General features: G+C 43.4%; 1 protein-coding gene across 1 annotated transcript in view; it reads left to right on the top strand.

Moving 5' to 3' along the window:
* Window positions 1–19,831, top strand: part of LOC122815899 (alpha-aminoadipic semialdehyde synthase, mitochondrial-like) — a 1,132,937-nt gene that overhangs the window by 1,070,779 nt on the left and 42,327 nt on the right. The window contains exon 21 of the mRNA XM_044088745.1: window positions 18,750–18,865. Within this exon, the coding sequence (XP_043944680.1) occupies window positions 18,750–18,865 (116 nt within the window). The remainder of the gene's footprint in view (window positions 1–18,749; window positions 18,866–19,831) is intronic.

Genomic DNA, 19,831 nt, shown 5'->3' with positions numbered 1-19,831 from the left:
GACACAGCAACACTACATTACCTGTGGTATTTGTCTTATGTATCTAGCACTATCGTTCATAACACTGTGCAGGTATGGATTGTGCTCAGCCCTTCAACAGCTGCCCCATGTACAGGACTATGACTCTCTGTGCAGTACCAGCATGAGAGGCCAGACATGCATATGAGATAGCAGACACTCATGCTGGTGATTGTCAGATTAGACTAACACAGGCTGAAATGCTTCAGGAATACATACCCCAAAACCTGTCATATACAGTACCAGACATACTATCATCAACTGGATGAAGGAGTGGATGGGACAGAAATGGCAGGGGCAACAGGTGCTGATAGGTGAATCTGTTGCAGTTAAAGTAATGGCTAAGCTTGTGAGGGACCTAGTGCCAAAAAGTAACCTCCTCTGTATGTGTGAGCCTTTGTTACTACAAAACACCCAGATGGCATGTATGAAAGGTAGCTGGCTGTGTCAAGGGTATGTATGCCCCAATTGTCCCACACACACTGTTGCATGTAAACACACCTGATAAACATGTACATATACAGCTGTACCTTGGCTATGAAAAGGTCACTGTGTTTCCACTCCACCATACTCATCATTGCTACTGTCAGCAAGCCCACAGCCTGCAGACTCACAGACACCTGGAACACAAACAGAATGCATTATGTGACACTACAGTCAGTCAGCAGTACTAACAGCAATAATGCATCATGGCTAAAAAGGTACATACACCTCGATGTGTACCCATAACTATTGCCAGCAGACAGCACCTTGCACAACATTATATTACTACACTGTACTATATTCACCCTGTGCATCACACCCATATGACCATGTTCCTGCTTTGATGGTATGGATAACAGGAATGTGGCACAGGTATCATCACATGCACAGGGTGTGGTGTGGGATTGCCAGAGGCCTAGGCTCGGCCATATGTGTGTGTGTGTGTGTGTGTGTGTGTGTGTGTGTGTGTGTGTGTGTGTGTGTGTGTGTGTGTGGAGGGGTGATGTTCAACTGGGCTGTGCTGAGGAGCTGTGCATGTCTGGTGGTGACTGGCCTGTGATAGAGATGTGTGGGTGTTTGTATGGACACAATCAAGCCATGTGGATTCCCGACACAGGCTATGTTGGACAGCTGTGGACAATACATGGCAGGATGTACGGTTCACCATCTCCCTCAAGGGACACGGAAACTGGTTCTGCCAGGAGTCTCACTCGCACCACTAGGCCCAAGGACAGATGCAGTACTACTCCCCGATGGTGACTGCTGTCTACTGGATCCACATCCCTGATGGGACTGGCCAGGACCACGTAGCTATGGCCTGCTCTGGTGTGGTGTGGACAGCACCCTCCCTTCGGTAGTGCTGGTGGTACTGCCACAATGGGACTGTGAATATGCATGGCCACAAGGGCTCTCAGCTGATCTTGTTGCTGACCTACATCCATGTGGCCATCGCCCTACTCCTACCACATGCTCAAGCACAGACATTGCACGGTTGAGCAGTGACAATGTCTCACCCCACCATCTATCCACGACATCGGCAAAATTATGTAAGGCATCACAAATGCCATGGATGTCGTCACTCATGGCAGGAAGCCCTACATTAATGACCCTGAGCATCTGTCTGGTGTTGCAGTCAGTACGCACCTGTGCCTCCACGATGGACCGTAACATGTGTCTGGTGACACCTGCTGTGACACTTGCAACAAGGGCTTGATGGGCAGCAGTCCTCCGTCAAGCACCCCTGTCCATCTGCCTGTATGACCTCGCCTGCTTTCTGTCAATGGCTAGTGTCTACACTCATACTTGCCATAGGCACCAGACTAGCCTGTTCCATGCCACCACCCCCAACTGTCCATTATTTCTGGTTGTTGGCGATTGGGTATGTATGGGCATACTGAATGTGTGAGAGGACATTGTGGGTGAAAGTGGGATACCAACTAATGGCACAGATTGATTCAGCCTCCAAAAACCCCACCTGTGCCTCACTATGACCACCATCATCATGAGAGTCTGTTAAGATACTGATATCAGGTTGTGAGGGGGAGAGACTCCAACCCCATGTTCACCTGCGAGGAGAAGACAACATATGTAAATTAATACCCTGTGGTATAATGTTTGATACACACACACACACACACACACACACACACACACACACACACACACCTGGTAAAGTCTGGCACACCTTTGCTACCTATGGGCCCTTCTAGCCAGACTTTACGGTAGTTCTGACTGCCACAATCCATCTCTTTAACAGCTACTGTAAGGCCCTCAACAAAGGGTGGGAGATCCTACTGTGTGATGGGGCTATTAGCAAAATGGTAAGTGTGACCAAGACCAAGGCTATTGGAGTGAGCTGTACAGTGTCACCACGTGCATATGCAAGTACTGTAAGAGCTGACTTACTACTGTACAGACCAGATGCAATGACAAGGTTAACAGTATGTGATAAGTAATGAAGGAACAAGAGAATACTCTATCAGTGCAGTACCTACACAGTTCAGACTCACAGGGATTCATTTCAAACAACATTGTGCACGACAGTCTGCAATGCATACATGACACATGTAAAGTACTAAGTGCATAGGTTCATAATATGATACCAGGCTATTGGCCCAGATGCCCTCATAAGCCTAGCCCAGACTTTTGCCCATGTCCCTCCAAAGCCAGCACCTGGTTCCCCTGTCCAGCTGGGACACAAGCAGGATTCCAGGGGTGTCTTTTCTGTTTCCCATATAGTCCAACTTCTTCTTTAAGAGGGCTATACAGGCACTCTGCTAGACATGGGGAGGGGGTGTATTTTACAGACAGTCAATTGTGTGGGACACTACAGTATCCCACCAACAAGTACTATACATGTCACAGACCAGGTGAGGGCCTTGCATGGGGGTTGTATGAGTGGGGTTGGTCTTACGGAAATGCAAAAACGCCATCAAGGCTAGTTTGGATGTGGCCTTGTATGCCAGACACAGGTTGCCTATGATCAGTCTGTATGAGACTGAGTACAGGGACAGGGCTTTCAGCCTATCTGTATAGGATAAGTGTTGCAGACCCTGGATCTGCCTGGTCAGGAACCTCTGTGGTCTCTGCAACTGCTGCATTTGCTTGGCAAGGTGGTACGTGCCAAAGGAGCCATTGTACTAGGTAATGTGTCTGATAAGGGTGGAATACAGGGATGTCGTGGCCTCCTGATTCCTGGATGACATACCCATATTTGTCAGGTTGTCCATATAGACAGCCTTCCATACAATGGTGCCAAAGCAGTGGCAAACTGTTAGGTTGCTACCAACCTTGGTGCGTAAAAATCGCCTCACACCTGATTGCATGCTCGGTACATTGTTATTACTGTCATAATTAGTGTGGATGACATCTACCACAATAGGGAAAATGATGCATCTCCTGGCATTCAGTTTGAGGCAATGCTTCTGGCTCCAATCATTAATTTTGGTAAGGGCCTCTTAGAGGATGCTCACATCATTAGGGGAATGTAAGACAGTGGCCAGCTTGCAATCATCTGTAAACCTGGTCAGCCACAGATTACTGGTTTTGTTTTGTACCTCAGAAATGTATATCTCAAACAGTAGAGGCCCCCACACCGCTCTGTAAAAGTCTATTACTAGAGGTGGCTTCCACTGCTTTGACCGAGTGGGTACTATCATTGAGCTACCCATTTGGTAACATACAGGTTGATGCCTAGCTGTGTAGGCGTATGTATCCTGGCTGCCTGAGGATTATTGTGAGAGGTTTGGGCTAGGTGAAGGTAGGCAGTGTGCACAGTCTTTCCCTCGTCCTTGTGTTTGTTGACCACTTCAGAGAAGTCAACCAGGTTTAACAAGCCTGATCTCCCTTTGACAATACCACACTGCGTGGGCTCAAGCATTTTGAGGTTGCCAATGTCCCTGTTTGTAAGGTCCTTGATATTGCTTTCCATGCCTTTGCAGATCAGGCTAGTTAGGCTGATGTGCATATGATTGGCTGGGTCACTGGATTGCTCCACATTTGTGTATAGGGATGATGGTGGCTGTCCTCTGTGCAGATGGGATGACATTGGTGCTCAGACTTTGGTTGCCTACAGTGTGTAATGAAGCTTAGAACTTATACCCGAGTTCATGTAGGATGCAGCCAGGGATGGTAGCAGGCCTATGGAGACTTCAGTGTGTTGCCTTTGAGAGGGCGTTACAGACCTGCGTCCTGATGATGAGGGGAGGGGGGCAGGTGCTGTGCATGTCCATGTGTATTGATGGGGAACAGGGGGTGATGTTTACACAACCTGTCTGCAGCAGGTTGGCTGTATATATGCCATATGTGTATGTGGTGTTACTGACCACCACTACATAGCAGATTTGGGTGTTGCCTCTGGAATTGCAGACGTGTGGAAGGCCTAGTGCTTGGTCTTGGTGGATGTGTCCAATTTGCACTCAAAGTTAGCCATAGGGTAATTCACCTGTGACCTTATTTGCTTGTTCAGACAAAGTGACATTGCTTCCAATTTGGCACCTGCTCCTTCTTGTCCCTGTCCAGCAATTATTTTCACCCATTATAGAATTTGTGTATTGCTGCTGTCCACCACAGAGGTGTACCCTACCTTGAGGGATATGATTTTGTCCTGTCAGGTATTGCAGAGTCCACACAGCTATGTAGGTGCTCACATAGTATTGTGGTGTAGGCTTTGACACTACTGCTAGTTCCTACTGATGGGACATTGGCTGTACAACTACTTATTCTTGCTCTGAGGAGATTTATAGTCAAGTTTTGGAAAGTGTTTTTTGTTTGACCCTGACGGGGAGGGGGGGAGGGGCAGGGGAGATGGTGACCTCAACAGTGATGGTTATGTGATCAGATCTTACCAAGGAGGATGACACTGTAGGAGTACTGCAGTGGCAACTCACATTGATAAGGACCAGGTACAGGATATTTCAACCTGGTGTAGGGTTGTTGACCAGCTGATCCAATGCATTGGCAAAGCCGAGGAATCTCTGTGCGTTCATGTTTAGGTAGAATAGGTCATGCACACTATGGCTGGGTAGTTAATGTCACCCAGGAGCAAGGTAGAGGGTTAAATCTTGACAGATTCAAGTAAATCCAGATAGGTGTAGTGGGTATTCAAAGTCATGGTTGGAGGTCTGTAGCTAGCTATGATTTGAATATGTGTTTTGTCAACAGTTAAGTGCACTTGGGATGTCTCCCATGTGTCATACTGTTTGGCCAGCCTGGAGGTGTGTATGTGTATGATAATGTTTAAAACTCCACCTCCTTTAGCTTTGCAGCCCTCCTTTTGGGATCCAAAAGTATGGTAGAATGAGTAACCTGGCAAGGTTAGTGTGTTCTCCACACCTGCAAACTAGGTGTCAGTGACTGCACAAATGTCAGCATTCTCCAGAACAAGGTACGCTTGCAATGACATTAGTTTCATGCTAAGAGTCCTAGCTCCTGTTAGACAAGGCACACATCAGTGGTGGGTAAAGGCCGGAAAATAGTGACACTTTATAAATCTATCTGTAACGAACTTAGTTGCTAGCAAAGATGATTTCACTTTCACAGGAATACTCCGCAGGATATGACATCTGACATTCAAATTTATGCTATTATGTTATGACTTCAGTCTTTACTGGGTTGCCAGTGATTTGCCAGACAATACACAACTGTATGAGGCATTGACTACAAGTATGAGGCAAACATGTGGTCAGTCTGCAAAACTCTGGACAGTTGAAAGGTATGAGCTCAGTGTATGACATACAGTTCAACACACACTTCTGCGCCAGTTGTTTACTATGCACATACACTATATAGGTGTCTTACATTTGTAAGACAAGCATATGTATCATAGCAGCATTCACAGGTGACATGAATATTTACAACATCCCAGGTAGCTGGCTTAGCACTGTTACGGTCAGTACTGGACAACAGACACTCCTGTAGTAGTCCTATATGAGCTGACCTTTGCTGGGGTGACTCAGGGGCCAGAGCTGTAATCTATGTCACTGCAGACAGGGCCAGCAGGAATGGCTGTAGGTGCTAAACAGCAATATATGAGTTCAGCATGTTTTGTTGAGACCTATTGTTTAACTTCCTATTTCACATTATTGCATCCCCCTTCTGCATTCTATTAAATGCTTAATTGATTGGCATACCTGTTATAGTGCTGAACATTTCTTCAGATTAATGCAAATGTTTAGGTTTGTGTAGTTGCAGTCTGTATTTGTGTAGATGGGTTCAGACCTGCTTTGCATAGGCAGCAGCTTGCCTTTTGTAGGTAATGCTCATGAGCAGCTGATGGCCTGGTCATCAATTGGTATCTCCCAGTTGGTACTTGCATCTAGAGCAGCTGTGTTGTCTTTCCATTAGTCAATGCAATAGCAATACAGTGCTAAAATTAAGTCCTTCATGTGGCCCTTGCCCCTTTCCCTTGCCTGTGAGGGGGACATTATGGAGGTGTGGGGCCTACAGCTTCACAAGAGGTAGGTGGAAATACCTCTTAGAACAAGAAATGTGGAGTTAGCCCAACAAAATGGGGGCGAAGTTCCAGAATTAGGTACAAATTGCTGTTATACACATAGAAGATTGCTAGATTAAGAGGGTTTGTCTGGACATGCATTTTCTGCGTGACTTAACATCTGACAGTGATAAGTCCATGACATACCTCTCAACTGTCCAGATGTTCGCAGAATGCCCAGAGGTTTGCCTCTTATGTTTGGTCTATTCCACAGGCAATTTCTGTTTTTGAGAAATCAGTAGGATAATGTGAGGACTGAAGTCAGTAAATGTTGACATCCACTTGTATTTTAGATGTCAGATCCTTCAGAGTTGTCATGTTACAACAAACCCTGTAACACCATCAACTGTTTCAGTTTGTAACATATGTGAGATATGTCCCTCTTTTCGGCCCCCTGTCCCCCAAGTATGTCAGGCTTTGTCCAGATGTCTTGTAGTAAGAGGGTCAGAGGTATGGTATATTGTTATTTAGTGACTTCACTCCTGATATCATCCCAGTGACTTAGCAGACTCCCAGAAGTCATATGAGTCAGTGGCAATAAATATGGTCCCACACCCTGGACATTCTCTGGAAATCTGTACACTTGGGAGTTATGTATGTCTGGCCATTGTTGACAGACTGTCAAGACTGTGTAGCAGTGTAGTGTATAAATGTTTGTTGGGCTGAGTAGGGAGAGTGGCAGATGTGAGTGTCATAGATCCTTTTCTGACTGTGCATGCTGCTACAGTTGATGGTGGTCTATCAGGTGTATATGTTTGTAGGAGCAGACTGAGAAATATCTTGTAACATCTAGGATTCCCAGTACACTGTGACTTGGGGCAGTATATGTCAGTGTAGTGTGTGATTGGCAATCAGGATATGTTTGTTCAAACAGTCGTTATACTCTAGAGTTTAGTTGGGGTACTGGTATGTTGCTGTGACTGTGGTGCAAATGGTTGAGTGGACAGTTTATCACTGATGTCTGTGTTTGCCCTACAGTTACATCCCTGTAGGGCATGATGTATTTACAAATGCATGAGTAATTCCCCAGAGCTGATATGGGGTAATGTGTTACTCTGATTGTAGTTCAAAAGGTGCTGGGTGAAATGTTTGGCAGCTCTGTGTTTTTTCCCTTCTGTTACATGACTGCAGTCAAACCTCTCCACTGTCCAGATTTCTATACACTGTCCAGATGTGTGACTCATATTTTTAGTCTGTTCCCCATAACAGTTGTGGGTTTCTGAGAAATCACTGGAATGATGTGAGCATTCACATCATTAAATGATGACAATCATTTGTGCTTCAGACCTGAAATCTATCGGAAAATATGTTAAAACAAACCTTGATACTCTAGCAAACTTCTACGCTTATAATAGCCATATTTCAAATATGTCACTATTGCTTGCCCTTTATCCCCCATTTTGTCAGTTTTTTTGAGATGTCTTGCAGTAAGAGGTTGAGTATATATACATGTGTGTGTGTGTGTGTGTGTGTGTGTGTGTGTGTGTATATATATATATATATATATATATATATGTATGTATATCTATCTATATATATATATATATATATATATATATATATATATATATATATATGTATATATATATATATATATATATATGTGTATATATATATATATATATATATATATATATATATATATGAGTACTGATTCCACAGATTTCTACCTAATGTTGGATGACCATCCTGAATTTGTAATTCTGACAGCTCATGTGGAGTAGTGGTAGCTGATGTGACTGGAGTGCACAGAGTCCTGGATTTAAGGCTTTCCAGGGATGTGTATTTTTACCTTATGTTAAATGACTGTAGTGCATTATATGTTTGTAATAGCATTACAAATCCTCGCAGCTCAGATGGTGTAGTGGTACATTGCTGTGATTGTAGTGCATAGGGTCCTTCTGGGTTCCACACTTGGCAGCGCTGATTAGTTTGTTGCTGGGCAGAACAAGGGCTGATGAAGACAGTGATTAAAGCACTTTTAAGCAGTTGTAAGTGGGTTTGTGAAGTTTTGTGTGAAGCTAAGCAATACTAACAAATGGTTAAGTCCTCTCAGCTTCGCTTAGCAGTGCTTATTCCTACTTATACCCATGCTAATTTCAAATAAAGAAAAGAAAAAAGGGTAATAGGAAAGTGGTGAAATAGGGGCAAGCAGGCCATAAAACATTAGGAAATGCAGCTAGGGATGTGCAGGAAGGGTGTAGGAAATTACCACAGCTTTACATTTGTACTCCAGCTTTGACTGATGGGGAAAATTTGGAATTTACAGCTACACATCCTACAGGGAGGGGTGTTGGCAACATACATTTGTAGAGTAATTTGAATGTAGATTGATTTATATCACTGGACATGATGGCAAAATGTAGAGCTATGTATGCGGCAGTGATTTTTTTGCGGGATAGATTACCTTTTTTTTTTTAGGTGAGAGTGGGATGTTGATGAAGGGTTGTAGGTATGTTTGGGAGGTAGGTTGGGTAGGATAGGTTGCATTTGCAGACAGACAAGACACACAAGACAGCAGACAGGGTCGGTATATGACACATGAGGGAGGTAAACATCTTGGACAGGGAGAGTGGTTTGGAATCAGAGGCCCATGAGCCTCCAAATTTATACAGTGGGACTGAGGTCCCCACCCATGGGCAGTCACCACTGCAACTTCACTGCCCCAAAGGTGGCTGTGCTGGGGGCTGGACAACAGGGGCATCCTGCCCCTCCAGGTGCATCAGGCAACTTTCCATTTGGTGCAGCCATCCATCCAACTCGGAGCAGATGACACAGCGCACCATACCCTGGAACATGTTGCGGGTGATGGGCTCCTCTCTGCACCCACGCCCAGGGGGGACGGGCCCTATCCCCAGATGCAGTTCCACCCGAAGGTGCTGCAGGACCAGGGGAGAAGGATGTTCCAGGTTGAGTCCCAGATGTGCTGGGCCTGAATCCATGGCCAGATGAGGCGGGACAAGCTGATCTGCTGGGATCGGCCTTCCCAAACGTGCTCTGGAGTTGTTTTCCAAGATATATTGGTTAGTCATGAACAAAACATTTCAGAATTTGCTATAACAGCATGCATGGGTGTTCTAATTAACCCAGAACAACAGATTTGAAACAGTTGCATAGCAAACAGAACACATGCATAAGTGGAACAACAGTAAGCATTTTAACAGCATGCCAGTTATATTGACAGCAACAGACCACCAATAATGGTATTTGAACAAGGTATGTTATATGAGACCAATTAAATATATGAACAATAATAGAACATTTCCCAACAATAAGTTTTGAGAACAACATACCCGTAGTATATGAATAACAATTATTGATGCAGATGAGTGGGAGGAGAGAAAATAGTCCATTAGCAACTGTATAGGCTTCTGTTTTTCACAACAGTGCTGCTTATTACTCTACACGTCTACATTCACTTTACATCTACCAATGGCCTATAGCTTCTGTAGCACATACATACCTGTTAGACTGTCTTCCTATAATGGTATGGGGCAGACTGGGAGAACTATGGCTACATTACTGGAGGGGGCTTGTACATGTTAGGGTTACATACTTGACAAAGAAGGGGTACCCTGCACTGATGTTGTGTGAGGCTGCTACTGGCATACTTCACCTGGATTCCTGTGTCCAAGATGATTGGCAGCAGTGACCACTAGCCATGACAGTGTGACACTTAAGAGATATGTATTGGGAAGAGTGCATGGTGTATGTACCTATTCTGCTGTCATTTGCAGGCATGGGGTTGGACAGTGGGACAGTTGTACATGGTGTATTGGTATAACTTTCATACAGCTACTACAAACATTTCTTTACCTGTATGACCCATGGAGATAATATCTGTTACTACTATCTGACTGTTTCTGCAAATAGTCAAGATTTCTTGAGTGTATATATGTACACATCTCAGTACCACTTCCTGGACTTGAACTGTGTCTGGGTGTGTTAAAATGAACAACAAGGCTATTTCTCATCACACTGGGGAACTGCTGTCTCTTATTTGACTGTTTTCTGCCTAATACTTTGTGGGTTAGACAGTCTGACCTTGTATTCCTGAGATTCCTGCATGACACATGGTTAATGTATTGTGTATTAATCCTTTGAAATAATACAATCTGGAAAGCAAAGGATAACGCAATGCAGTGCAGCAGAGGACACACTATAATACATTGGACATTACCATTCAGTGTTCAGATCTTAGTGCATAACATAGCTCATATTTCATTTATTATCTTGTTTTACAGCTCCACAATCTACTGTTTTGCATAATAGCTGGTTCTCAGAACAACCTCAGTTAATTCATGCTGTCAAAGCCATATTTAACTTGTACACATTTTATTTGTACAACAACATGCCAGAGTAAACACAACAGTTGGTGGTCTATGTCTTTATTTTAGTTATATGCCACACTGCTTTACTACTGCATATCCTGTAGATCAATATTAGTCTGGCAAACTTTTATTTAATCATTAGACACAGAACACACTACACCTACTGGCAGTAAACAACTTGCTCCTTATTTATTTCACTATATACTGCAAGGTAGATCTGTACTCACCAGACTGTCATTACAGCCTTGTCAGTCTGTCAGCATGGGTCTCAGCATTGCTAGCCCTCTCTTCTGCAGCCGAAGGGGGAGAGAACAAACCTTATGTATACATCTCTAGCACATACTCGGGCTAGGATTTGGTAGAGTTATGGATGAGATACTTACAAACTACTGGAACATTCCATGCCCATGCATCTTGGATCCACTGGGCCAAGAGCTCCTCCTTCCTCTGCTTTAGGTCAGCATAATGATGCTGTACATGCTCACCAGTTTGGGGGATTCTGGTGGCACTGGTGAGGTCTTGTGCCAGAAAGTCTCAGGCTCTCTGCTTTGTACTGAGATCCCCGGTACTGGCCCTGCAGCAGTCTGCCATCATGTTTTTCTTCGAGGAGGTCAACCATGACCCTGGATTCCTGAATGTCCCAGCTCTGCACCTGAATGCCCGCTCCCTCTCCAACGCCAGAGATGGTTCCTGCAGAGCTCAGACTACAACAGGTTATGGCTGTATTCCCATCTGTGTAGTTTAAATAAGGCCATATTCCCAACCTTTGCCATCATTGGACCATTTTGAAAATGCTAAGCTCAACTAAGTGGTGCACAAATCCGCTAAGTTGAGTTGAACAGTGCTTAAAGGGGTAAAGGCTGAGCACAGCTTAACAGTGCATGAATTCACTTAGCTGAGCTGACTGCTGCTTAGTATTTATGTCTAAGCAATGCTTAAACTGGCTAAGCAGAGCTGACCACTGCTAACCATTGCTCACTTTTCATAGGTTCATAGGTTCATACTAGGCTATCTGCCCTGGGGCATTTATAAGCCTAGCCCGATTGTGTTTGGCTTACGCCACCCCTTGATTTGAGTATACTGTGCCCTTTTTAAAGTTTAGTTTACTGTGCCTCTGTCTAATAGTGACACAGAAGTAATCCCCGGGACAAACCTATGATCCCCCATCCACTCATCAAGATACTTCTTGAAGAGAGTCAGTGAGGTGCTCTGCCTAACATGAATTGGAATTCTATTCCAGAGTGAAAGGAGCCTCTGGGTTATGAATCTGTCCCTCCAGCATGTTCTATTTATTTCTGTGCTGAGGTTCAAGTCCCTCGAGCCCGTGGCTCTGAGGGATTTAGATTTACTGAGGTGGATCATGTCCATTCATTCTGGGTTGGACATAGCTTTATATGTCAGGCATAGATCGCCTTGAAGTAGGCGGTATGCATCTGAGTAGAGCTGGAGTTTTTTTAACCGAGCAGCATATGGCATCTGTTTGAGTCCCTTGATCCTCCTGGTGAGGTACTTTTGGGGTCTTTCTAATTGCTGCAGGTGTCGGGTAAGGTACATCCCAAAGGGGGCAGTGTATTCTATGATGGGCCTGATGAGGGATGAATAAAGGGGCACGATTACCTCTCTTGATCTAGATGTGAATCCTTTCATGATGAGGTGGGCTATGTCGAAGGTCTTTCTAACCACTTTGGCAATGTGGTTGTCAAAGGAGAGATTGCTATCAACTTTGGTCCCCAGATCCCTAATTACTTTCTCTGTACTTAATGGGTTACCACCTATGTGGTAATTTGTGGGCACATTGTTTTTGCCAAAGGGTATGACTATACACTTTTTGGCATTTAGCTTTAAACCATGGCTCTGGCACCAGTTATCCGTCTCTGTGAGACCTTTTTGAAGGATGTTTGTGTCAGCTGGAGAGTCGATTATGGCGCCCAGTTTGCAGTCATCTGCGAACTTGGTGAGCCATAGTCCCACGTTGGCCTGTACCTCAGAAAAGTAAATACCGAACAAGAGAGGTCCCAGGACAGAACCTTGTGGGATGCCACCTGTGACCGGTTTCGAGTCTGACATGGCTCCAGCAACTCTCACTCTGTGGGTTCTGTCTTTGAGCCAGTTTCCGACCCATCTTGTGACATAGGGGTTTATATTTAGGCTGGATAGCTTATCTATGATGCCCGAGTGGGGTATTGTGTCAAATGCCTTTGCGAGGTCCAGATAGGCTGTGTGGCTACCTTCCCTTCATCTATGGCCTTGGTGACTGTTTCTGACCTTGACGAAGCCAAATTGGGTAGGATCTAGTGTCTGTAGGTCCCCAATGCCTTTGTTTATGAGTTCCATGATGATCCTCTCCATAACCTTGCAGACTAGGCTAGTCAGGCTTATGGGGCGATAGTTTCCAGGGTCAGCAGAGGTGCCACCTTTGTGGAGTGGGACCACTGTTGCTGTACACCATTCTTTGGGCACATATCCTGTAGTGAGGCTGAGATTGTACAGCAGTTTTACTTGAGGGATTAGTTCTTCTTGGAGTTCATGTCCCGGGATGCCATCTGGTCCCATGGAAGCAGTGTTTTTGCTTTGGAGAGGCGGCCTTCACCTGAGCATCAGAGATGTTTGGGAGGCTGCACTCTGCTGGGATAGATACTTGCTCTTTGGGGTGGAGAAGTTTGCACTGAACCTGTCTGCCAGGATATTGGCGATGTCTGTGGGTTCAGTGTATTTTTTGTCATTTAGAATCAACTCAGAATAAGTATGGGAATTGCATCCCAGGTTCCTAACATAACTGAAAAAAGCCTTATGATTGTCTTTAGTGTCCTGTGCAATTTTTCTCTTGAAGCTGGCCTTGGATGATTTTATGAGGCATCGTAATTTTTTGCTAGTACTGATCAGAGATGCCTTCCCTTTTAGGGATTTTGCTCTATCATGTAGTAGCTTCCTCCTTCTGTTGTACAGTTTATTTATGGCTGGGGTCCACCAGACTGGACGCCTGCCTTTGGATGATTGGGTCTTAATTTTGTTTGGGATAGCATGATCCATGCATTCCTGGAGATGTCCATAGAATGCGTTTATATAGGATTCTGCTGTTTGGGCCGTAGTTTCCACTGGCTCTGGGGCCTTGAAGGATTCCACTTCGGTTTTGAGAAGTGTGAAGTTCGCTTTTGAGAAGTTTTACACTGTGGTTTTCTGGGCTGGGGGTGGGGTCGGGATGTGGATATCCAGTGAAATTAATTTATGGTCTGATCTTACCAATGAGGGATATACTTCTGGTACGGAGCATAGAGTCCCCATGTTGGTAATGATCAGGTCTAGTATGTTTTCTCCTCTTGTGGGAGTGGTGACTAGTTGTTCCATAGCATTTGAGTTTATAAATTCCAGGAACCTTTGGGCTAAGGTGCTGGGGCTTGAGTAATGCTCCCAGTCTATGTTTGGGTAGTTGAAGTTGCCCAATATAATGGTGTTCGGAGAGATCTTCATGTTCTCCAATGTTTTCAGGAAAGCCGAGTGGGATTCCTGACTTTGAGAGGGTGGTCTGTAGGATGCTATAAACTGAAAAGCAGTCTTGCCCACTGTCAGTTGCACATGGATGGTCTCCAATACTTCGTGCAATGCCACTAACCTGGAGGTGTGGATATCCTTGATAAATATGGAAACTCCCTCCTTTTGTGGTTTGGTCCGGTTTAGGCCGAAAAGCATGATATGAGGTATAACCTGGTAGTGCTGGGGTACTGTCTGGAGCCTTGAACCAGGTTTCTGTCACTACACAGATATCAATGTTCTCCATACTGAGGAGAGCTTTGAGTGCATGCATCTTGAGGTTAAGACTTCTGGCATTTAGCAGCATTACCCTTAGTTTCTTGTTCCTTGTGCTGTCTATGGAGGTGGGTTTGATTTTTGAGCCTTGCCTACAAAAGGCACTATGGGGGTGGCAAGAGCCTTTGCCAATATCCAAAAGCCCAGGGGTGACAGGTGCAAGCCGTCCCTAGCAAAGCAACGTGGCTTGTCAAGCATGTCATCCCAGGCTGACAGACACTGGATGCCCCTTGAATGACACCAAAATTTTAGCCAATTGTTAAAATCGATCATTTTGTCTTTATACTGTGGCATCATTCTAGGTGAGGGTAAGATGCTGCTCAAGGTCAGGGTCATTCCGGCCTGGGCTACATGATCAGAGAGCTCCTCTATGTCTCTTTTCATGTAGTCGAGGGAGGTACGTCTCAGGTCATTCACACCAGCATGTACAATGACTAAGTCATATTTGTATTTGCTTTGGAGTGACCTGGGTGCTTGCGTTATGTGGCAGATCCTAGCGCCCGACAGGCAGCTCACTGTGACCTTCTCTTTATTCAGCCTGGTGAGCGGGACGTCAGTGTGTCTGACAATAGAGTCACCTATTACAAGAGTATCAGGTGTGTTATTCAGCCTTAAGGGCTGTGACTGCTTGGCACACTAACTTTGTGTGCTATGTGTTGTACGTGTTTTGTTTTGGGGTAGCGTTTGCTTAGATGTCTGCTTTGGAGGTCTCTGTTGCTTAGGTAGATTTTTATTTAGAGCCTCCGAGTATGTTTTTGTGTTTTTATGTGTTTATTTCGCTGTTGTGGTGGGACTATGTGATACTGGAATTGTGTTGTGTGAGGTTACCTTCTCCTCCTGACTGGTTACACCAGTTTTGAGATGAGAGAGCTCAGCCTCCAGTTTGGCTATATGGTTGCATCTCTCACATATGTTTGAACCTGTTTGGAGGAGGAGAGTGTTGTCCGTGTACATGAGACAGTTGTAACATTGCCTCAAAATTCCCAGATTCACCAGCTGGACTGAAGAGGAAACCATTGACTGACCTTTGGACATGCTAGAGTAATATAGGGAACTGAATTAAAATGGACCAATAGGGGACAAGGTAATCGTAGAGAGTATAAGAGTAAGTAGTGCTTATGGTTTATTAGTGCTAACTTGTAAAATTACTTATTTGGACCAGTGAGGGGCCTTAGAATGAGAATATGGTGTTTAATTTGAGAGAGAGCAGTTCTAAGGGAAAAAATGAAGAGCAGACTTTGTGGAGCCAGGAATAGTTTAAACCCAATTAGGTGGCGCTGCCCGATGTTGCGCTATGCGAAAAAATGCGCAAAAGAGGGTTTTAAGAGAGGGAGATCAAGGAGTTAGGAATTGACCCAAAATGGCCAATAAAACTACAGTTTCAATGCAGTAACCACTCCCACAGGGGCAGGCAGGCTGCTCAATGTTTATCACTGCCTCTGATGAACACAGAGACTTCTCTTTAGCCCAAGCAAACAATGGCCTCCAAGAAACTTACAAACAATTCAGAACAGCAAATCTGTAACTGAACTTTTTTAAATATCAGAAAAGTGGGAAAAAAACAAGATTTTTTTTTTTTTTTTTTTTTTTTTAAGGAAAGCAGAGGTTCACAAGTATCAACAAATTAGAACAGTGCAGTACATGACCCCACACTTGAGTGCTAGGCCAGAGATAAAACAATATCAGAATTATGACTTAATTAATCATTACTGACATTAAGTTTATATGATTTACTTTACATGACATTCCTCTGTGTGCTTTCATTAGATTACCTTGGGGTGTAACTATACTGTATGGGACACTTGTGTATACATGGATGATTTTACATGTTATATGCACTCACGCTTACATTTTTGAACCAGCTACACTATCTTGGCTAGCAAATATCAATTGCTACTTAATTTAAACAAAAAAATAATTTTAACAATGCTTTCCCTTGTAAAAATGAAGGGCCTGTCTTTGTATTCAAACCATGAACTGCTGCATGCCAAACCAGGACTCTAACCACTATGCTATCCTGCCATTAAGGATTTTAGCTATACATTTGTATTTAGCTCCTATGATGTTTAAGCAGTGCTGAGCAGAAAGCTGTAGCAGGCAAACCCGCTCAGCTACGCTTAAACTTAACATAGAATGGGAAAAAAATTAATAAAAATCACTTTAATTACATGTATCAATACTCCTTGTAAGTCATATTTGGTAATGCACTACCTGTCAGTCTATCAACTGTCTAAGTCTGTACAGGCAGTATCAGGATTGAAAGCACTACATAATGGCATACATTTGAGTTTCAGACTTCTAATCCTTCCCTACATGTTATGTTGATACCGACTCTGTTCCTCTGTCAGCTTCCTAAGTTTCTAAGGGCAATATTTATTATTTGTCCCTATTTGTTCCCCCATCATTTTATGCTTTGTCCAGTTTTTCTCTGTGAGAGGTTGAGAGGTATGCCCCCCATCGTTTTAAGCTTTGTGCCTCTTTGAGGTTCAGGCATATGGTGAAAGTGCTGTAGCATACCTCTCAACCTGTTGGAGCAAAAAATCTGGACAAAGCCTAAAATGATGGAGGGACATACAGGGGCAGATTTTAAATATTGCTGTTACAAACTTAGAAAGTTGATAGAATAATACATTAGCATGAATTTTCCAAAGGATGTAGAGTCATAAACTCAAATGTATGTCATTACTTCATGACTCCAATCCTCAGCTATTTGCCAGACAGGGACAGATATTAGGGGGAACACATTGAAAATATGATGCTGAAATCTGGACATTTTGCAAAAACCAGTACAGCTGAAAGGTATGGCCAGTATAGCACTTACGCAATGCAGGAGGTGTGTGACAGTACCTGTCACATACCCCCTGCATTGCTTGCTATTTACATTTCCTGCTTTCAGTGTCCACAGACACTGAAAGCGTATGGCACTTTCAGAGTGCAGGTGGCGTGTTGGATGTGCAAGCACTACTAAAACACGTCCCCTGCACTCAGTGTTCATATACACTTAGCCATTATCAGTAGTGCGCCTTCATGAATTTCTAAGGCGCACTGCTGTTAAAGCTATGTGGAAGCAAACATCAATCACTCCGTGCAGGAATAACACTATTCCTGCATGGAGTTTATTGATATGCTGTGGGGCGTATCTGAGTTTGCTGAAAAAGTAATTGAGTCATTCATGGAGTGCATAAGGGATGAGTCACATTACACAAAACAATACTGTGCATGTATATGGCACTCCCTCCACCCTTCACTGGACTCCTAGCCTTCTATAGAACAGCTTCATCTGTATGTCAGGACTGCTATTGCAGGTATTCGGACTTTCTACCCTGGATCATCTGCAGTACAAATGCCAGTATACAGTTAGTGGTGTTAGTTTGTTGCACCTGTCCATAGACTTCAGTGACCAACATTAATACTTTGAAGTTCCCCAACAGCATTCAACACCAACGTAATATTTTAGTATGTTATGGTGTAGGGAACTGAGTTCCTATTTTGGAATGTCTGGCTCCTGTTTAGCTTACTCAGGCTTGGGAATCCTTGGGCACTTTCTGTAGAGTTGGGAACCTACTAACTACTTTGGGCAGCAACCCCAAACATAAATTGATAAAATTGCACAGCTAGTTTAATGCTAGGATCAGGTTTGGAGCATCAGTTGAACAGAATGATGCGTTAAGTGCTGTATGGAAGATACTGCCTTTAACATGATCTATAGGATCTGGTTGTCCCAACATGGATGACTCATAGGTGTACAGCATTTTTCTTTTTGTAGAGATCTACAAAGTTCACAAAGAAACCACACAAGATCTTTAGTTTGCTGGTAATCAGCAAAACATTTATTCATGAAAACAGACTTTTGAGGCAGGAAAGTTAGATTGCACAAACACAAAACAAACTGGCTATATGTCTAAACAAACTGGCTATATGTCTAAACAAACTGGCTATATGTCTAAACAAACTGGCTATATGTCTAAACAAACTGGATATATGTCTAAACAAACTGGCTCTGTCTAACAGTAGTGAAGCAGTATAAAAACAATGAAGATTCAATTGAGAAAACATTTACATGTTAGGCAAGTGTTGTCTGTGCGTTAGCTTACTGATTTTCTAATTTTCACATTTATTAGAAAGAGCTGATATGTAATCTGCTTGGAATTTCAACATCAACAAGCTTGGATCTTGTTAAAGAGGCTGCTATCAACAAGATGGAAGGAGACAAGAGCAGAGTTGAAGCACTAAACTGGTAAGGCACTGAAGCAGGCACAAATCACCACTATGTTTACCTCTGTTGCTGTACATCTCTCTGGAGATACTCTTGAGTCAAAAGTATTCAAAGAGTTCAGAAACAAAACGCAGAAAATGTATCTTTTTATTGAATAACTCAATGTCTGAGGAAGTCCCATTTTTTATATGCTTCCACTAAAATGAGATGTATTAATCTGATAAAGAGTAAATTATTAATGAGTATAATGCACATGTAACATCAGAATTACATGAAGACCGACAAAGTGTTCTCTCATGTAACATGGATATGACAATTTACTGTCCATATCATATATTGCCCAATAGAGTGATACAAAATGTTCCTCTTAGCTAAATGAAATTAGCTATTAGGTCTTCCAGTAGCGGTGTCACTTCCATATTGTAGCCCTGCTGGAAGAGTCCTAGTTATCAGCCATCTTGTTGCCTATGTTGTAAGATCTTTGCTTCCCAACTCTATTGCTGGGGTTCAGGTCTTAATTCTAGATAGGATAGGCTTGGACTCCGCATGATTTCCCCATGTGTTTGTGGATTTTTATTAGGGAGTTTGGTTTTCTGCCTCCTCCCAAAATGTGTCTTGTTGATTGTTAAATTTTTAATAAGCACATATATATTGCATTTATCTTGCCCATTATTGCTGGGGTGTGACTGAAAAGGGAATAATGGACTGTGTACCTTATCTGGTTAACAAACAGTAAACTGAGTTAATTCAAAAGTTAAGATTTGAGTTGCCCAAGACCAGCTATTCAAATTTTCACAGCCTTGCGAAAAGGAATGGCAACTCTTGATATTCTTAAATATTATTTTGAATTGGTTGTGTTCTTGTGTTGTAGGTAAGCATTAAATAGTGTGCTGAGGGGGCTGCATATATACTGTATCTATATATAATACTTATTTATTTATTTTACATTTGTTGACCGGGATAGTCCGACTGGATCGAAGTCCATTT

The sequence above is a fragment of the Protopterus annectens genome, chromosome 11.part0, assembly GCF_019279795.1.
Source record: "Protopterus annectens isolate FY-2018-M chromosome 11.part0, PAN1.0, whole genome shotgun sequence".
Lineage (NCBI taxonomy): Eukaryota > Metazoa > Chordata > Ceratodontiformes > Protopteridae > Protopterus > Protopterus annectens.
Note: the sequence above shows the minus strand (reverse complement) of the source record. Positions and strands in the feature narration are given on the sequence as shown.